Source organism: Uranotaenia lowii, chromosome 3 (assembly GCF_029784155.1).
Source record: "Uranotaenia lowii strain MFRU-FL chromosome 3, ASM2978415v1, whole genome shotgun sequence".
Taxonomy (NCBI): domain Eukaryota; kingdom Metazoa; phylum Arthropoda; class Insecta; order Diptera; family Culicidae; genus Uranotaenia; species Uranotaenia lowii.
This window is the reverse complement of record NC_073693.1, coordinates 143,933,988-143,953,770: the sequence shown is the minus strand read 5'-3', so window position 1 is coordinate 143,953,770 and position 19,783 is coordinate 143,933,988. Positions and strand designations below refer to the sequence as shown.

The window sequence follows — 19,783 nt, the reverse complement described above, 5'->3', positions numbered from 1 at the left end:
CAGCAGTTCAAGGCAAACTGGCTTTCTGCGGCAAAGAAGGTGGACAAGGTGGCTGTACAACATCTGATGGCAGGGGTTAAGCGTAAGGCCCGGCAATTCGGATTTGGAAAAGCGGAAGCCTAACTGAATATTTTTCCTGAATTTTATACCACCTAATTAAACTTGAAAAAGAAATTTAATTTGATTTTTTTAATAAACGATTTTACTGATTTACACGCGTTTTCCCTTGACCAAATTTCGACCGTATCACCCTTTTATGGCCCTCAGGTATTAAGTCGATTGTATTCAACCAGATGATATGATCGGATGATGTATTACGAGATATTTTTAAGTAGGAGTCTTTCTGATATTTAAAATATTACCAATAACTGAAAAAACATCAGATGATAAGTCGCTTTTAGGTCGTTTATCATCAAAGTGATTGCGTTCCCGTGAAATCTGGGACAAAACATGTCGAAACAGGTGCCAAGCTATTTGAAATTGCTTTTTGATATTTAATTAGATTAAGGTCGAATTTGAGCAATATATCTTGAAAATAGTTGTTGAAAAGTAAGATGATCTTGAACCTTAAGGATACCATGCTTTCAACCACACGTACATATCTACATAATCAGGCATTTAGGGTTATTTTTGAAGAAAACAATTTATGTTTATTTTGAAATTTAAAAAAAATCTTAATTGAACTCAAAATCTAAAAATGTTTAAAGAGAAATTTGAGTTTTTTATTTGGTTTAGCAAATAATTTGAATAAACCCGAGCAAGCTTAGGGAAGTTTTATACAATATCTGGACATCCCGGCCAGATTTGACTTATCTGGAATCTTTACTGGTTTTATGGTGAAGCCTAAATAATCTGGAATAAACTATATTCAAAGTATAAAGCGATACTTGTCAGCATTCTCCTGTACGCTCTACATTGAAAGATACGCGGGTACACCTTTGATGTATTGCTAAAACCATAAGTTTTCAATTATTATCTAGCTTTTACAACACTAATTTTTGTATATTATCCAACATCATTTGAAAAAAATTATAAGTCTGTAGTAGATATTCGGCTTATTCGGCCTATTCGGCCGAATACTTAGCTCCGCTATTCGGTGAGCCGAATATTCGGCTTAACGATTTTTCGGAGGTATTCGGCGGCCGACCGAATATTCGGTACATCTCAATTACATACTGTTTAATATTTAAAGCTATTTTGTCGTGTAAATGTGTTCTAATTAACATTCAAACATTCTTCAGCTTGAAAGAGCTAAAAGCGAAACGAAGTTCGTTCGGGATCAGCTAGTACTAATATAAATATTTTTTATTATCTAAAAAGGAATTTATGAAAACACTGAGTTAATCAACCAATGAACGAAAAGCTGAAAATAGAATCATAAGTAAGGCTAAATCAAATAGTACAATTTTTAGTTTTAGATAACTGAGCGAAAATTCTTCAATTTGAGATGGAACATCATTGTATTCGTTGGTGGTATAAAGCTTAAGCTTTCATGAAACCATATTAAAGATCATCTTCGAAATTGGCTTTTGAAGTCTTAGAAAGCCTTATTAACTGCTTTGTTTTTCTCCAGTTTCGAATTCCAATCCCAACCAAAAACCCAGGCACCCGTTAAGGCATTTACCCGAAAGCAAATGTAATTGGTTTGCTAAACATATCGTCTGAACATCGCGAATGAAGGATTGCATCAACAGACGGCAACGGTGTCAATAAAAGTCGGCGTGGCACGCAACCGATCGAAAAATGTGTAAATGATTCGCTAAAAAAAAAATCACTGGAACATGCTGCTTTCCTCGCCCCAGTCAGTTATTTCATCGATGCACTTTCGATGCAATTGCAGATGCCATAGGGTTTGTCTGTTGTGTACAATGTTCACTTGTTTATGTACCAAAGGTAGATGTACGGTGTTATCGGTGTTATCAAAGCGCAAAATGGCTGGAAAAACATTTCCTTACCAGAGTTGCAGCACGCAACTTTTTTTTTCATCGAGTGCCGCACCGAAAGTGGTTTTCGTTTTCATTTTCATTTTCCGGATGACGGTTGGTTTGTGTTTTTTTAATAGCGCAGCCGCTTAATCGATCGAGCTGTCATGTTTAGAGGCGCAAAACGCAAGCCCGGCTAACAATATGGCGATCCTTAAGCTGGCTGGCTTAAGCTTTCTAAGCTGTTGTTATTGTTGCTGTTGGATGTTAGTGGACTGTTTGGACTCTTTTGCATAACTTGCAGTTAATTCACTTTTGCGCTTGAGCTGAGCGTGATTAGGCTAATACATATCGCACACTGAGTGTGTTGTTATTGAAGGGTCTGTGATATCTTTTGGGTAATGAAATGAAATCGATTTTTTTTTTCGTTTTATAAGCAGGTTTAGACTCCTTTCATTTATTACGTTATTATCGGCTTTTGGCTTGTTTTGAATGCAGTCGTCTTGTTGTTGTTTTTTGATGTTGTTGTTGTTATCTTTGTTTGTAATTGTAGTTGCTATCATTTTTTCCTGTTTTTGTTGTTTCGCAGCCCTAGAGTTATGTTTTGTTTTTCAAGTTATCTAATTTAGAAAACTTGTTTCGTATTGTTGCGCCCACAAACACACGTCGATTGGTGTATTACTTTGTGCGCATTTTGGGTTTAAAATCAGCTGCTGCAGCGCAGTCGAAGATGATTTAGTTTGTAACATGTTTTTAGGGATAGACTATATACAATTAAGTAGTAGGAGAACTCAGGGAATATTTAGGGTGAGTTCATCGATGCAAACAAAAATCGCTTCGATATCGTTTAGTTTCTTAATTCTGCTCTTGTACTACATTATTTTGTAGTTGATTCGGTGGGTGTTCGAAAACCTTTAAAGATGTGCGTCGCCTCTTGTTGTACACGACATTCGACTGGGGATTCGTTTTCCGGATGATTCTCATTATGATATGGTGATGATGTTGATGAGATTTTGATGACCATGGCTAACGATGAGATGAGGGATGAATTTTCACTTCACTGCGAGAAACCCAGAGGTCGAACACATACGAGGCATGCAATTTCTGCTGGGGTGAGTTTGTTTTTTTTCACACAGCCGCAGCATTTTTGTTTTGGTGATGTGATGTGGTGCTTCCCGTTGATCTTGAGTTGGGAGTACCGGGGTCGTTTTCGAGGGTTCGAAGAAAAAGAACGACCATGGCTGAATTTGTGACTTACAGATGTCGAGGTATCACTGTGCGCAGACTAGTACCCGTCTTGTGTCCTGAGTGTTAGGGTTGATCTCGTTGTGAACTTGCGTCTGGCAGTCGCTGTCGGTGTATTTTGAATCGTATTTTTTTTCCTGTTTTCGGTCTTCGAATTGGCGATTTTACTGTTTGAACTATCAGCTATCTAAAGAGGAGTTACTATCTAGTGTTGGGGTTAGTGGTGAGGTTGATGCTGGTGCTGGTGCGCCTTGCCCAGACCGAACGAGATCTGGTACTGCGGACCATGCTCACGCTTTAGCTTGACGAATCCGAGCTTGCCCTGGTAGCCAAGTTCATATCCGAAGTGCAGACCGTACTGTTGAAGGAGAAGAAAAAAAGAGTATTAGTTGGCAGTTTGTTTCAGATGCTCCTAAATTTAGAACTCACTTTAGGGTAGGCTCCATACGCTCCATAGGGTTGGTACTGGTGATGATGTCCGTGTTTGTGGCCGTGCTTGTGACCATGATGTCCTCCCAGATGTCCCAATCCGTATCCGTAAGGGAGTCCCAGTCCATAGAGTCCCAATCCATAGGGGAGCGCAAGGCCGTGGTGTCCATGATGGCCGTGATGTCCTCCGTACAGTCCATGAAGAGGATCGTAGTAATATGGCATATGGTATGGTGAATACGCTGGAGTCACTCCGCCAAACACTCCCAGAGGATGATAACCGTAATCATGATCACTGTATCCCAGCCCATAACGTAGGCCATTGGCCAAACCCACTCCCAGCCCCACACTATTCAGATATCCCTTGGCCCCCTTGCCAAGTTTGCCTGCTCGCCTGCCTCCCAATCCTCCGTGTCCTCCTCCCAATCCACCTCCCAATCCACCAACACCGATATCTCCAGTCAGGGCTCCACCGGTAGCGTGGGCGGCGCTCAATCCCAAAAGGAGCAGCGCCAAGGACCCCAATTTAATCATCGTTGGTAAAATTAAAAAAAAAACACTAGATAAAGTTGAAACTAATAGGAGTTTGATGGAAGAACCTGCTTTACTGATAAGCACTGAACGACTGATGGTGATTGATGGTGCGTTGAGCGGTTTTATAGTGAAAACTCCCACACATTGCACTCGCGAGAAAGGGCTCGCACAAATTTCACCACCACGCCAACAATTCTTCGATTGTTCAACGAATCTACCCAAAGAAGAAGAGACTTAAACTCGAAATCAATCCACTCAGACAGTATGTACACAACCGATATGTAAAATCCACCTCAATTCTAAACCACTGATTATGGCGCTTCGTTAATCCAGTTCAGTAGAATCTCTTGAAACGCACTTTTTCATAATTGAAAAAAAAAAGAGTTTTCAACACCTAACAGCGTATCACCACATAGGTGTATGTTGCAAACCACCCCCGACCTGAGGCTTTCTGGTTACGACCCCTTCGACTCAAAATCAAACGCTCGAAACCAGGTAGCTAGTAGGAAAACCTCGCGTACAACCGCCCCCCAAACCCAAATCATCAAGTTGATGAACTCCTTTGCGCGCCAAAAGCGCACTCAAATTCTACAAATTCCCCAGTTTTCTTCGATTTTCCACAAGCGCGCGGAGGCACACCACGCATAGCAGCTGCCTACCACAAGTACCTCAAATGTTACGCGTAAAGCCATGTCCCGGCGTATGTTCAGCAGCAACCGACTTATGTGGTGCTATCTTTCATTACGATTGCGCTTGCGCTTGGAAATTGAAATCGGTTGTTGTTGTTCGATTTTGTAAATAACAAATTTATATCACTGTACCAGCAGCCTTTTTCCTCTAAAGAAAACCACCAGGCAACTCAACTCAACTCAAGTCGCCCTACAATGTTTAGGATTTGTTCAACAATTTCAATTGGTGATTAATTTAAAACGGGCTCGTCTCTCTTCTGGGCCCTTTTAGTTAAGATGTTCGACTGATTGAAATTTAAAATTTGCCAATTTTTTTTTCTCGGCAGCGATTGTTATTTTTCGTACAGGGCTTTTTAATTGCTACACGGCTTCGGCCCACGTGATCTATGGAAGTTAGAGAGATCCGGAAATTCGTTTACCCGGTTTATAAATTTTAGCTTCAGGAAAACCATTTTCTCTTCGAAGGAAAATCCATCAGACAGGCACATTTCTTTTTGATTAACTTGTTGGTTATAACAGAACAGAGTGTATTCATGTTATAGAATTAGTTGTAGCACACAATCTAACATTTGGGTACATTGTAGGATTACATTCTAAACAACAAATTCTACATTACTTTGGAAAGTTACATGCACGCATGTCTGAGCTGAGTCTGTGCGCTAAAAGGATCATCCGTCAAACGTGGAAAGATAATAGAAAAGTGAGTTTAAAAATATGTTTCACACCAATTAATGGGTTCTACTCACGCGATCGACCAACACGTATGATCTGTACTATTTTCATGTTAAGGGAGGTTCTAAATAGAACCGATAGTGTGTTTTATATATTTTTCTTCACTTTTCATTATAAGCTAAACTTAAAACACTGATAACAAATGCTTCAAGTTGTTCAATTTAATGTTGATTGATTGTTGACGAGCTTAGCTCAACTGTTTCCATTAAGCTAATGCTGTATCGAAATCTGCATACAAAAACTTCACAAAATCCAACCGAACTCCGATATTGAATATATTAAGGTTGCCAAAGTTTTCCCCGCGCGTATCCGGCCGGGCTATTTTATATAAAAACCCAGGAAAATCCGGGCATGTAAATTCACAGGTTTTCAACCTAAAATCCAGACAACATCAGGAGATAATTGTGTAAATCCCAGATTTTTATAAATAAAAAAAAATAAACTTCTTTTTTAATCGAAACCCATAAGCAGATTTGAAATCGTACTTCAGGCATAAAATTTTGTTTTTTTGGGCACAAAATTAAACGTTAGAAAAACTCAATTTGAGTTTTTTGTTTGGTTTTGCAAATAAGGTGAATATTTCGGACAAAACCGGGTTGTTTTCAATAAAATCAGCTATATTTTAGAAAGAGTAAATGAAGAAGGGAAAAGGAAAACAGCTGAAACATTGCACATAAAACTGAAGAAAGGAAATGCAGTAAACATCAAACAAGATTCCATTGAAATTTCGAAAATATATAGCTCAATAATAAAAAAAACTTAGAGAGACGCCTCAATTCAAAACGAAAGCGACAAATTCAAACACGACGACCCCAAACACGAGGATTCCAGCTGACATCACGACTCTGCCGACACCGACGCCGAGAATGCTGGACACCAGCTGTTAGAAGCGGTTAAAATTTTGGATTCAAATAAAATAAGACAGCCGTAACGGAAACACACGGCGATACAATTTGTAAGTGGAGAAAAGTGAAGTAATTTTAAGACATATTGTGTGAATTAAGTGTGTTAATTTTAAATTTTGTATATTTTTACCTGAATACAGTTTTTCTGAAGATGGCTGAAATTGTCCAGTAGGCCGAAACGTAAAGAAATTGTTATTATTTTTACTCAACAATCACCGAAAAATATCAACTTAAAAAGATAACAACAACTGGCGGTGATCAAAAATCGTAAACAATAAAATCAGCGCAACCGAACCAGGCTGGACCATTTCCAAATTTAATGGTATTGAAGTATGGTGGGGTTAAAGTACGATGTTAGAGCTATCCTATTTGTAGAAAATTTTGCAGTGGTTTTTCCAAAAGACCAAGAACAGTATTTGATTCTTTATACTTTGATCTCTCTTCTAAGAAAATACGAAGATAATCGATCGATGCATCAGATAGCAGTAGTGGAGATTACTAACTGCTATCGAAACGTCCTTTTACCCCACCTTTGGGACAAAAACTTCTAATTATGTGGGGTAAAAGTACGACCATTCAAAGTTATTTGCACAAAGTATATTTTCACAAAGTATATTTTCACAAAGTAAGATGGAAGATTATTTTATATCAATCTTTGCTTTCAGCAGAAGCTTTTGTGTTCTGATACAAATCCTTTACATAGGCGAACAACCTGCGCGAATTCGGAGCTCTTCACCAATTCTCCATGTTAAACAGGTTTACGAAATCTAGTTCTAACCGTATTTCAGCAATTTTTCGCGCAAGTTGGTCTTTGTAGAAGCATAAATATACACTGAGGTTTTCAGTGCGTTTTAAAAAAGAAGTAAAAACATTCCTTTCAGATTCACTTCGGTGGACCCTGAATATCATGCGTACTTTTGCCCCATTTTCAGTTCGCACTTTTGCCCCTTTAAGGCTTCTTATGATTCACAGTTTAACGTGCAAAGCAGAGACACATTAATGAAATTGTTTCTTTGGCATTCGATAGTGATTGAAAACAACTAAATAGACGTTGAATACAATAATGTTGATTGCTTAAAAATGTTTGCCGTTATTTAAAATATTAGGGGAGATAAGGGCATAACGAGCACCCAGGGCATAATGAGCACTCCTTTTTCTACATAAGTACGTATTTTCTTAAACAAATTTCCATAAGGACTTGGTTTGTACTACCCATAGTATTAATTTTTCACCAAAAAAGAAACATCCTTTTCATCTTTACAGAAATATTAAATAATAACCAGCTAGGTTCTCAAGTGACGAAAATATTATAATTTTTGAGCACCACCAAATAAGCTTTTCTGACCTTTAAATCATCATGATCTGAAATGTACGCACTGCAACATGATCTAAACATTGTTTCTCAATTTTCAACATCATAAAATTTTTGATTTTTCACTTTAATCAATTTTAAAACGCTTTTTTACTTTAATTTGATCACTAGAGGCAAACAGAGCACTATCAATGAAGGCATAATGAGCATTTTCTGATGTATAATCTAGCAGCAAATTCAACTCGATGAAGTCAACTGAATATTAGAGCTACAGCTTGACTTGTTTCGTCTGTCGATTTGGCCTATTGGTAAGGTGCCAGAGAGGTGATCAGTAGACAGTAGGTGATCAGTTGCACGCGAGTTCGATTCCTGTTCCAGGGGATTTTTTTTTTGCACATATGATTGATTTTTTTTATTGTTAAATTATACGGCTAATAGCATCAAAGCATCATCCGTCAAACAAAACACCAGAAACATAATTTATGAGCATATGTTCATTCTTTGAATTCTACAAACAGACCTAGATTATTTTGTTATTGCTTTGTTTGATGAATCTACGCCTCACCGTTTAGTGCAATCATGATCATGAATCATAAATGAACAAAAAAAAAAAAATCTCCTCGTCCAGGAATCGAACTCGAGCCTACTGATTACCTCTACGACATCTAACCAATAAGCCAAATCGTCAGACAATACAAGTAAAGCTGTAGCTCTATTAGTCAGTTGACTTCATCGAGTCGAATTCGCTGCTAGATTCCCCGGCAGAAAACGTTCATTATGCCTTCATTGATGGTGCTCATACTGCCTCGGGGGGTTTCTCATTATGCCTCTACAGTGACTAGTTTTCAGCTTTCGGCAAAAACTTTTAAAATGCATTTTTAAACGTTTTTATCTACTTTTTCACGTTTCATTCAATTAGGCCATAGACTATTTGAGTGTCTGAACACGAAACAATGATGTAATTCACATATTACAACTGTTCTCTATGGTTAAATAAGCGTTTTCCTAAAGATGGCCATTATGCCCTCATCTCCCCTACATCATTACTACGAAAAAAGCAACTTTTTTCCACATTTTTCGGAGTATTTTCAACTACTACGAAAAATAACTTGTCTGGTTGTCCGTCTTTCTAAACCATTATCCATCCACGCCAGAGTTTTGAATTTTGCTGTTCTCAGTTTCTGATAATCCTGAAATTTACTTTTACCCCACCTTACTGTAAATATCCGGGAAATTCTGGCAAGATTAGTCTACTACATACAAACGTAGTGTTGGGACAATCAAGGCGTTTTTAAACATGGCTTTTTCTAAAAAAATAATACATCACTAGATTACACAAGAATAAAAACTCAAAAAAATACTATTCCAGAAGCATCATATGTGCAACTTGTTTTGGTGAACTTCATCAATTAAACTAACTTATTAAATTTTAGGGGAAAAAAGCAAAAAGAGCCATTTGAAAGAGTTAAAAAAAACTTTATATCACTTTATATCATTCAGCAAACATTTTCACAAAAACATATATGTTGTATTTAATTAAAAAAAAAAAATATATAATTTTTGGAAACTCTGATCGATAACATTACAACTATTTCTTACAAACATCACTAGGCTTACAAAAAATAGAGTAGGTTCCTAATCAAGATTTGAATTCATCAACCAACTTTCTTGAAGACTCCAGAACGAATTGCTTCATGCTTTAAGAAATATATGACATCCAATTTGGTTTACAATTTTCTAAATGTTTTTTTTTTCAAAATTTCCGTATTTTGCAGAGAAGAAAAAAAAACACAAAATCTTGGAAAAAAAATGATCATTAAAGTGAAAGCATCATTTTAAAATATCTGTAATTTTTGTTTTGTTCTGACTATAGTCTTTTTACTATCTTTATGGTGTTCAAAATTCAATTGTGTTCGATTTTTACTCTTGGGCTCGAACCCGTGGACATCGGCCCAGGAGGCAACTGACTAAAATGGCGTGCCGAGTTGCTAAATCAAACAGATTTGTTTATGAAGCTTGTCTAAAACAAGTTAATTACAAGTTTGATTGACGTGAATTTTTTTTTTGACATATGGGATTTTTTTTAATTATCTGACAACGCCAGGGGTCTCCAGACCTTCCCCGAAATTGAATATTTGGTTAATTTACACTATGTTAAAACATATGTATTTTTTCTGATTTCTAACATTTAAGTTTTTTGGGTTAGATTCGGTTATTTTTGTAAATAAAATAAAACCATATTTCAAAGCTACATAACTCTGTTTGTTTTTTCAACGGAAAACATAAAATAGCACATCAAAACGCATTGACAATATATTAGCTTTCCAAATAAAATATTCAAAAAAAAATTAAGGCAATGGCCTCTAATGTGAAAAAATGTAATTAAGCTTTAAATGGTGTCTAAAAGTACCGTCTGCATCAACAAATATTCTGCAAAAATACCATATTATAGCCCAATTTATGATTCAGCTTTCATCTGAAGACACCAAATTGGGTCAACAATTCCTTTTATAGTTATGCAAGAAATAATGACGATAAATCTCTTTTATGCATCGAAAACAAACAATGGAGTTTCACGAAGTCATGACTGTGTTTTTGGGTAGTAGGTATGTCTAACCCAACGGCAGATTTGTACTTGAGTTAATGGCCGGAATGAAGGATTTTAAAATAAATCTTAAATAATAAAAGTAGTCCCTCAAAACCAAAGCAATTTAAGTGCCTTAAGGCTACTTATCACTTTTCTGGCATTGAAAGTTGCACAACTTTCCTTACATACAAAAAATTTATTCAACTAGTTTTACAAACTCAAAACTTCCATTTGAAGATTTGACACTAAGAAAAATAAGTTTTATGAGCTACAAAGAAATTTTCGTTATAATTAACGTTAAAATAATAGAATTTGCATAAAAAGAAAGGCACTAAAGTTGATCATCAATTTTTCAAACACGTCATATTAAAGGACTGTTCAATAAAAAGTAACACCGTTCTCGATCATTTTTTATTTCCCTCCCACCTACGTAACAAATTCGAATTTGATTTTATAACCAAAATCATCAAAGAGATACCAGCTATTATTCAACATAACTCCCAGCCCTGCCCCTTGACGCGTTACATAATATATGGATCCCTAGAAAACAATCTTTAGCCGCCGCCCGCTGCATAGAGACAACCTCCAAGTTTTCTAAGCCAACGGTCATGAGACCAAATCCCGATTGCGGCATACAAAGTGCACTTTCTGTGGGTAGGGTCTAGTGGGGTAGTTATGAACACGGGGTAATTCCGAACAAGTGCCATACGCACTGCTGTGGGGGATGAATGAACACAAAAAGTTCCAAAAGTGGTAGTTTAACATCCGATTGATAGCTGTAAGCTGTTTCCGATCTGTTTTCAAATCATAATGATATCATATCAGATGTTTTAAAAAACCATTACCTCGTGAAACGGAAATCGTTTCGGACAGTGTTTAATGTTTTGAATATCTAATCATAGGAAATCCAGCTGGAATGTTGTTATCACCTGTTTTACATCCAGGTTAAAATGCTCTGTTTGGATTTCGATGAAATTTTGAAAAAATTTAATCGCACTGATTTACAGATGAGTGTTCATATTTACCCCATAGTTTTTGTCCTATGGGGTAATTATGAACACATCATCATATGCATTTTCTGACATTGCTAATGCTTTTTAATGGTCAAATGATTCATTCATCAACTTACGGGGCCATTCACAAATTACCCAAGCATTTCCAGACCCACTTCCCCCTCCTCCCCTTATAAGAAATTTCTTTAAAATAAACTACTCTCCTCCCCCCTTCTATAAGATCTTAACACATTAAGGATCGTGAAAAAATATAAACCGGGAAACATCAACACTCGGCATTTATATCCCAGAATCCACTGGACCAAATTCAATATATTTCATTATTAAATTAGGTCTGATATGTGTTAAGTTTTGATTTTTTGAGAAATAGATTTTTCTTCTTCTAAAAATGATATTCGGATTTAGAAAAAAAACTATGCCAGTTCTTTTCGGTCTTTGAAAAAAAACTTTTGAACCCCATTTTATTTAAACCGGAAATAAAATTTCAAAAGTGAAAAAAAGTTAATAAAATTGAAATTTTGAAAAAAAATGCTCAATCCGGAACCAAATTTAAACAAGTCTTAATTTTGTTTAAAAGTAATAAGAACTTGCTTTTCGTTGGTAGAAAAAAAGCAGGCAAAAGTTTTACCGGTAATACCAAAACCGAAAACCTGTATCCCAGGAATAGTTTTCTAATATCGAGTACAGGTTTTACGTGCTTCGAAAACCAGGTTTTTTGATAATTGATAAATAACAAGGTTATAAACCAGACTTGAAGAAATGTTTAATTTTACTAAAAATTAAATTCAGTTTCAGATCGAGCGTTTATTCATAACTGTATTAAATTTAACATTATTATGAACCTTAAAGCTCTGTGGTCAACAGTAAAATAGATGAAAAACTTCGATAAATTTAATTGGTGAATAAGTCCAGATAGCAAACATCAATTTTCTTGTATGTTTGTATGTTTGGACAACGTGCTACTATTCAGAACACTAGAATTACAGCAAATAATAATTGTTTATGATCTAAAATTTATTTTCTTGCAGTATAATTTTTATTCTTAGATACTTTTCTCAATGTTAAGTTGGAATATTTTTTTTTAATTTGGTACAAAATGAATATATTTCGGATGAAGATTTTCTCTTTCAGTTTATTGAGGAAAACTTCGGTAGTACTTCAATTTTTTTGAGGAATAGAGCTAATTTTGGTAAATTTTTACAGGTGATAAAAAAATTTATAAGCGTAAATATTTTTCAAAACTGTCAATCATATAGAACTGACAAGCATTGTAAAAAATGACTGTTCACTGATCCAAGAAGATTTTAATGAATGTTTTTGTGAAACAACCATTTTAAAATATTTTCGAGTTTTCTGTATACGTATAGGTTTCAATTTTATGATACCTCGCACGTACGTGAAAAGCCTAGCCCACGACATTTTGGTGAAAACTTGATTTTTGCTGCGCAGGACATTTTAAACGGATGTAAAAACTGTCGAGTAGCCTAACTCGTCTAAAATTTTACACGTATGGAGAAGTCCTATCAAATAAAAATGTTCTGTAAAGACATAAAAAAAACGGAAAAAAGAAACCAACCAAAACGTTAAAGATGCAACAAAGAAATTTAACTCTCGAAACAAAAGATAGAAAAATATCAATAAAAAAGAACACTAAATAGCTATTTTTCTATTGTTTTACATATTAATTTTGATTACATTTGTTTATTTTGCAAGTTTTATACATGAATTGAATTGAGTTTTTATAAAACAACCCATTTTCTTCTTACTACTTATAATTTTCATTATTTGTTGTAGAATAGAGATTTTCTAACACCATATAAATCATATTGGACTAGTCTCGGGGTAATTATGATCAGAGTTTGGGGTAATTATGAACATAATTTTTTGAGTAAAAAATCACCTTACACTGCTTGCTATGGATAAATGTAACGTATAACTACTGTTACTTTTCAAAAATTTTACACCAAGTTCGTAATCCGTGTTCATAATTACCCCCTAGACAGTGGGGTAAATATAAACAGACGGGGTTATTATGAACAGAAGTCTCAAGGACATAGGTTGCGACCAAAAACAAAAAGTTGTTCTACAGAATGATGAAGAGCACGGAAACATTCATTGTTGGCAGCTTTTCAGAGTTTGTGATAAGAAATAAACATATGGTGACTGTAAGTGAGCCAAATGAAGAAATTTTGTTCATAATTACCCCACCTAGCCCAGTGGTGTTAGCATTTTTATGATGCTTGCCATCACATCCTCGAAAGAAGTAAGAAGAAACACTTCAAACATTATATTTTCATTGGAATGCATTAGCAGATGAAAATTATATTTAAAGGTTTCAAATTCGTTCATGTTAATTTTGATAAAACACACCCAAAAACTTCAGTTTTTGAACGTGTTAATCCAAAATTAAAGCACGTAAATTTGAGTTTTTTTGCTTATTTTAACTAATAAGGAAAAAATATCTGGGCTAAATCTTGACATTCATCGACAAAATGTATTTTGTATCTACATATTTTGTCTGTATATTTAAAGAAAAATATGTGAAAATTTTACTTTCACTTTTTTCAGATATTATTTGTTTCAATCCGTAATTTTTTTCAAAAAGTTCACAATTTTTTTCATTTAATATTTTTTGATGAAATAAACTAAGTATTTAAGCGACTTTATTTGACTTTCCTACAATTCAATTACCAAAGCCCTCAACCACAAAATTGCATTAGTGTTTTGATGAAAAATGAGTGCTTAACAAAATATTGAAACTGTTTTAGATATCTGATTGTATGAAAATGCCGCTAAATTTACATGGTACTTCCTTCAATCAAAAATCAAACCACCACTAGGAGATCATCCGTATCTCCTGTCTGATTCTGAGAAGGTCTATTTCCCTGCACTTCGTATCGACGCATAATAAGTTTTAGGAAAGAACTGATTGATGGGTTAATGAGCGCGCCAAGCGAACCGAGCATTAAGGCAGCTAGAAGGTCGTCATTTACTAGGTGTACTGAGTAAGTTGATTTTTTTTTAAATTTACAAATTAACTCCGTATCAGCCGATAACAAAGATATATATTTGCATTACAAAATTAACTGAATTTTAATGTTCTAATCGAATGTTCACTGTCTAGTATAGGGTTACCAGATCCCGCAACATCAAAAAGAGTACACTGAGATCATTTACCAAACAAGTCAGGAGAAACGATATAACTCTTGTTTTCTAAGCTCTCAGCAATCAGGTTGATACAAGTGTCAATTAATTATGGAGCTTTGCTCCCGGATTCAAAACAGAAGGAACAGGATAGGATAATATTTCGTATTATCTGAGGAGGCCCTTTCTTCCTCGAATATGCCGGGTTTTACTGTAATTGGAAACCGAGATATTTCCATTCAATCAAATTCTGTCAATCTGTTGAGGTTATGCAAAAGTTGGATTATTCTATGAGATATCAGTATTTAAATGTTATGTTTGCAAACCACAAAAAAAACATAATAATTTTTTTTGTTGACGGGTACACTAACTTTACAATAACTATTTGAGATAAGACACGAATGCCATAACGCTGGTTAAGTGTCAAAAATAAAAAAATATTTAAGATTTGCGCGCATTTAATCATACTACCTAAATTGTGTACATATTGAATACTGTTTGCATACTCAAAGGCACTTATCTCGCTGACCTTATTTCAACTAGAAAAGCATGTAAATGAAAACAACATGTTAAAGTAATTTGTTGTAGGTCGTATTTGTTTCGTAGTTTTAGCATAAGATGTAAAACAACCTCATAAAATGGAAGAAATTCGTAGGTTCTTCAGATCAAATGCATTTCAACAAAAAAAAAAAAAAAAAAAGAGTACATTTGGTGAAATTTCACAAAAAGAAGAGTAAGCCCATTTCTCGACCGAAAAAGAGTACATGTAGAGTACGTATGGTAACCTTAGTCTATTATAAACCCATACAATTCAATTAGGTGCATGCTCACTGCCGTTTTCACTTTGAGCTTTCATGATTTTTACTTTGATGAATTATAATACTCTTAATGAAATTGTCTCTAATTAATGGATCGAAAAACACACTTTTAAAACGATCAAATTTTTAAAAAATTTCATTAAACATTGGCCTGAAAAGTTTGGCCCTTTTTAAATGTTCGTGTAGATCTTATTCGGGAAAAAATAAATATTACAAGTGCCTTAAATACACAAGGACTATACACACACAAAGACTCATTCAATTCTGAGTGGGTCATACCAAATATTGTGCCGAGTTGGCGCGAAATCCTTCCATAATGAAGGAAATATTATAAGCTACGTTACGTGACTCACAGTATAAGGACCAATAGTTCTAACTAAAATCTAACTTTCTTTAAAACTTTTTTTATTAAAATTTTGCTATTTTAGATGCTACGCCTTTTGCAAAAAATCTTTAGAGCAGTTTTAAATCAATTCTTTTTACAAATTCAAGGAAAATGCAGAAATTTCATTTTTTATGAAAATCGATATACTCATTGTCAAGGGTGAACACGAAATTATTGGCGACACATTCAACAGGACATAACGGTATTTTATACTTAATCACTAATAGTGATTCACTATAGACCTTAGAGAGTTAATTCTTCGACACTGTATGACAGTCACGAGTTGAAACTTTTTTTAAATTGTCGATTTCGATTAGCAATTTATTACAAACTTTTTGTCTTAAACTCAAATCTTGACAAAGGAAACCCCTACTTTGAATTTATTAGTGCTTCAACTTCAAAATTTGTTTCTATTAAAAACTGTATCTTAACAAGTTCATCCATAACTTTATTTCCAATCAATTTTATGGGCTTATGATATAGCTCAGTTGGCAAGTAAGTTGCTTCCTGAGCCGATGTCCATGAGTTCGAGCTCATGATTAAACATCGAACACAGTTGTACCGGATAAATTTAGGGTAGGCACAAATTTCCCGTATGTTTGGATTACGTGCCGCTATTAAGCCTACCCCCATTCCCGCCAACTGCAACGTTGATATAAAGTCGCGAATGCCACATTGATTGTAAAACAACTATAATTGAAACCAAAAAATAATTTAAATTTATAATAAAAAAATCCTTTAAATAATTAGGGAAGGATGGGGACCCTTGATGTCCTTTTCTTTTTTTCATCTTATCTTTTTTGGAAAATTTAGCAACTCGCCGTTTTTAGCAGTTCATGATATCGTGTATCTTCAAATTAAAATGCTCCAAAAGTTGGAACTATAAATGAATTCGTAGATGAACTAGAACCATTTTGATGAGACTTAAAAAAATTGTGATATTTTTAAGTTACAGGAGACTTGATTCTTTACTAAAGGAGACTTGATCCTTAACTCACGGTGCCCTGACCCTAGGAAAAAATCTTGTAAAATCCGAAGATAAAAGGTTCGTTTAATTTTTTTTTGCCATATTGGCTCTCATTTCACTGTTTGTAAGTATCAAGCGAAGAGAATTTTAAAAGTTTGTTTACTACCCAAATGTCATTGCATACTTTAAGGCGCATTTTTCTAGTTTTTAGATAAATACAGTATTTTCAATCCATTTTAACAGATAGTTACTGGATAAACATTAGTTATTGAACATAAAATTTTAATTTCATGATAACCCCACGACCCATTCAGAAGAAAAATATATCTTTTTGAACTTTAGGGATCAAATATATCCATAATATACATTTAGGAAAACTTCTTCTTAAATAAATTGAGAGTTTACTATTGCTTTGAAAATATGGCACTATTAAGTTCATATTATATTCTAACGAATGACATATTGGAATAAATACTTTTGTTATAATTTTCTCATGTTGAAAACATTTTAAAATGATAAAAAATAGATCTTCATATCACATTTTGTTAAATTTTTCTAACAAAGTGCAATAACTCAAAACATTAAATTTTAAAATTTGTTGAGAAAACACTCCTGTTGTATTGTTCTATTTCTCACATTATTCAAGAACATTTGATATTTGTAAGACATCCCTGTTTCGAGATATAGCGGAAGAATCAAATATCCCCGGGGATCAAGTATCCTCATTCTCCCCTAAAAATTTTATGCAGATACGCCAAATTCACAAAGAAACCAATTTTAGCCTCAATTTAATTTGTCTTTCTTGTTCTTCATCTTCACATTCGAAAGGATAAATTACACAAGGTCGCAAAATTCACAGTTTTTTTTATGTGCAAAGAATTCAAAAGCTTATTTTGATCAATTTTGGTGCCTTGAAACTTTTAAATTAGGTGAAAATTATTTTAAAAAATCTGTACTTTCCTGACAAAAATTTTTAACACTACAAATAACGTTTTAAAAAGATTTTTTTTTACTTTCCAAGACCTCAAGTTATTTTAACATCTGCAAAAAACGTGTTTTTTTGTTTAATTTTCCCAATTCTGTGTAGTAAGAGATTTTTAACAAATTTTTACCTAACTAAATCGAATATAAAATATTTTTTAAAGCATATAAATGTTTACCTTACTTCCTTTCCAGGACAGCGACAACTCAGAGCTTGAAGTTTTAAAACTATGATTAGGCTTAAAAATTTTTAAACGTGTACTTTCTTTTGTTGTTTTAATTCATCTTCATGGAATCGACCATAACTTAATGAAAAAAATCAAACTGATAACTGGGAGAATTCGGAAATATAAAAAAAATTTCTCTGACCTTTTTCACTAGCACTCTTGAAATAAAATCGAATAATTTCCTTTTTATCAAATACTACTTAATCATCATCTATGTGTTTTGAACAAATTCTCTTAGTTTCAAAATGGTTATTTTTTCTTTATAGAAAATTCTCTTTTTAAGTCGTCATTGAAAATAATTTCAAAATTAAGATAAAACAGATCAAGATTCACTCAACCCTGCTTTGAAAATAATGAAAAGCAATGTAAATTAATATGATTAAAAATGGACAATGATTATCATTTTGCTTTACAATTTTTAATCATGGTAAATTTCTGACCTGATCTGATTTTTAGAATTCGAATTCAATTTCTTTTAAAATCTGGAGTTATATTTTATGTATTATATTTCTTTAAGCTTATTATTATGTCCAAAACCTTAAATTCTGTTTTGATTCGAAATTTTTATTCGCATTCGTTCTCTGTATTTCAAAAATATTAGCTTGAAATTTCTAGTTAAGATTTTTTTGTTGGTTTTTCTAGGATTGGAACTCTGTTTCAGAATAAGAATCAACATTTTGAATTATTTATTAATAACTTACCATGAATAACATTGATTTGATACTTTTATTCTGAGTAATTTTGTACCATATCAGTAAACATTATTACTTTTCGAGTTTGCCTAACGATCATGAGTAAGAAAATTATATTGTGTAGAGTATTTTCCCGATACCAAAACTTTGATTGAATTGAATATAGATATCCAAATGATAGATAAACATGGTATTGATTTTTTAAGATTGCAAAACTAGGCATTGCTAAGTAATTTTTGATTTTCAATAAATAATAAAATGACATTTTAAGTGTTATTTAAATAATAGTTCGATGACACCTATCATAATTTTTAGATTTCGCGAAAGTTTACTAAGAAACTAAAAATCAAAATCCAAATTTGAATAAAAATAAATAAATGACAATGTATGGTTTTTGGTTTAATTAGCGTATCCAAAAATATTATTTTGCCGAAATATGGTGGGTTAAAATTCAGCTCTCATTTTATTTGCGGATAGCATAGCCATGCCAAATTTTGACTTTTTGAAGTTTTTTTTCTTAGTTTAGCCAGCCTTTCCATAAAATCTTTGAAAGCATGATGATTCATTGTCTTCGAAACCAAAAGGTGGCATCAATGTGCTCTTAAAACTAGTCCTGAAACGGTGACTAAACGAGGTATAATTAAAGTTCAAATGGAACCTACACTTGGCATAATTGAGGTAACCACATATGAAAATTGAGTCCCAAATTGTGGCATTGTACCAAATTTTTCTTTAAAGGTATGATAAAAAAAAGGTTTCATTTTGCCATAAAAGCCTGCACGGATTGCTTAAAAGGAAAAAACTTTTTACCATTTTTCAGAATTGTAAGAACCAGAAGATTAGAAATAATTTGGCATGTGTTCATCATTTTTAAAACAAAAACTTTGAAAAGAAAATTTCGAAATCCAATGGTGATTTTTTCCAGGTTTTTGGAGAAAATGCCCAGCCCGGATATGTTAAAAAACCTGGAAAGATGAATCTAGAGAAAGTTTTATGTGTTGGTACGAATCCCATACGTATTATACGATTACGTATATAATCTTCAGTTCAGTAGGTAGGATTCTTTTTTTTTACTTGACACCATAAGCTTTGTACAGTGTTGCTCGATATTTTTTTTTTATAAAAAATGAGAAAGGTGCCCAGTGCAATAATTGCAAAATATCTGAAGTCAAATTAATGATTTTATTTTTCTGATTGAATT

The 19,783-nt window shown here is 33.7% G+C and overlaps 2 protein-coding genes across 10 annotated transcripts in view; one reads left to right on the top strand and one right to left on the bottom strand.

The window, feature by feature from the left end:
• Positions 1 to 19,783, top strand: part of LOC129751837 (protein alan shepard) — an 873,165-nt gene that overhangs the window by 122,051 nt on the left and 731,331 nt on the right. The window lies entirely within an intron of this gene.
• On the bottom strand, positions 2,692 to 4,213 carry LOC129751846 (protein spalt-accessory-like). Its single transcript, XM_055747597.1, has 2 exons — positions 3,597 to 4,213; positions 2,692 to 3,525 (listed from the first exon to the last, which is right to left on the bottom strand). The coding sequence occupies exons 1-2, from the start codon at positions 4,128 to 4,130 to the stop codon at positions 3,385 to 3,387; spliced, it is 675 nt and encodes a 224-aa protein (XP_055603572.1). The 5' UTR covers positions 4,131 to 4,213; the 3' UTR covers positions 2,692 to 3,384.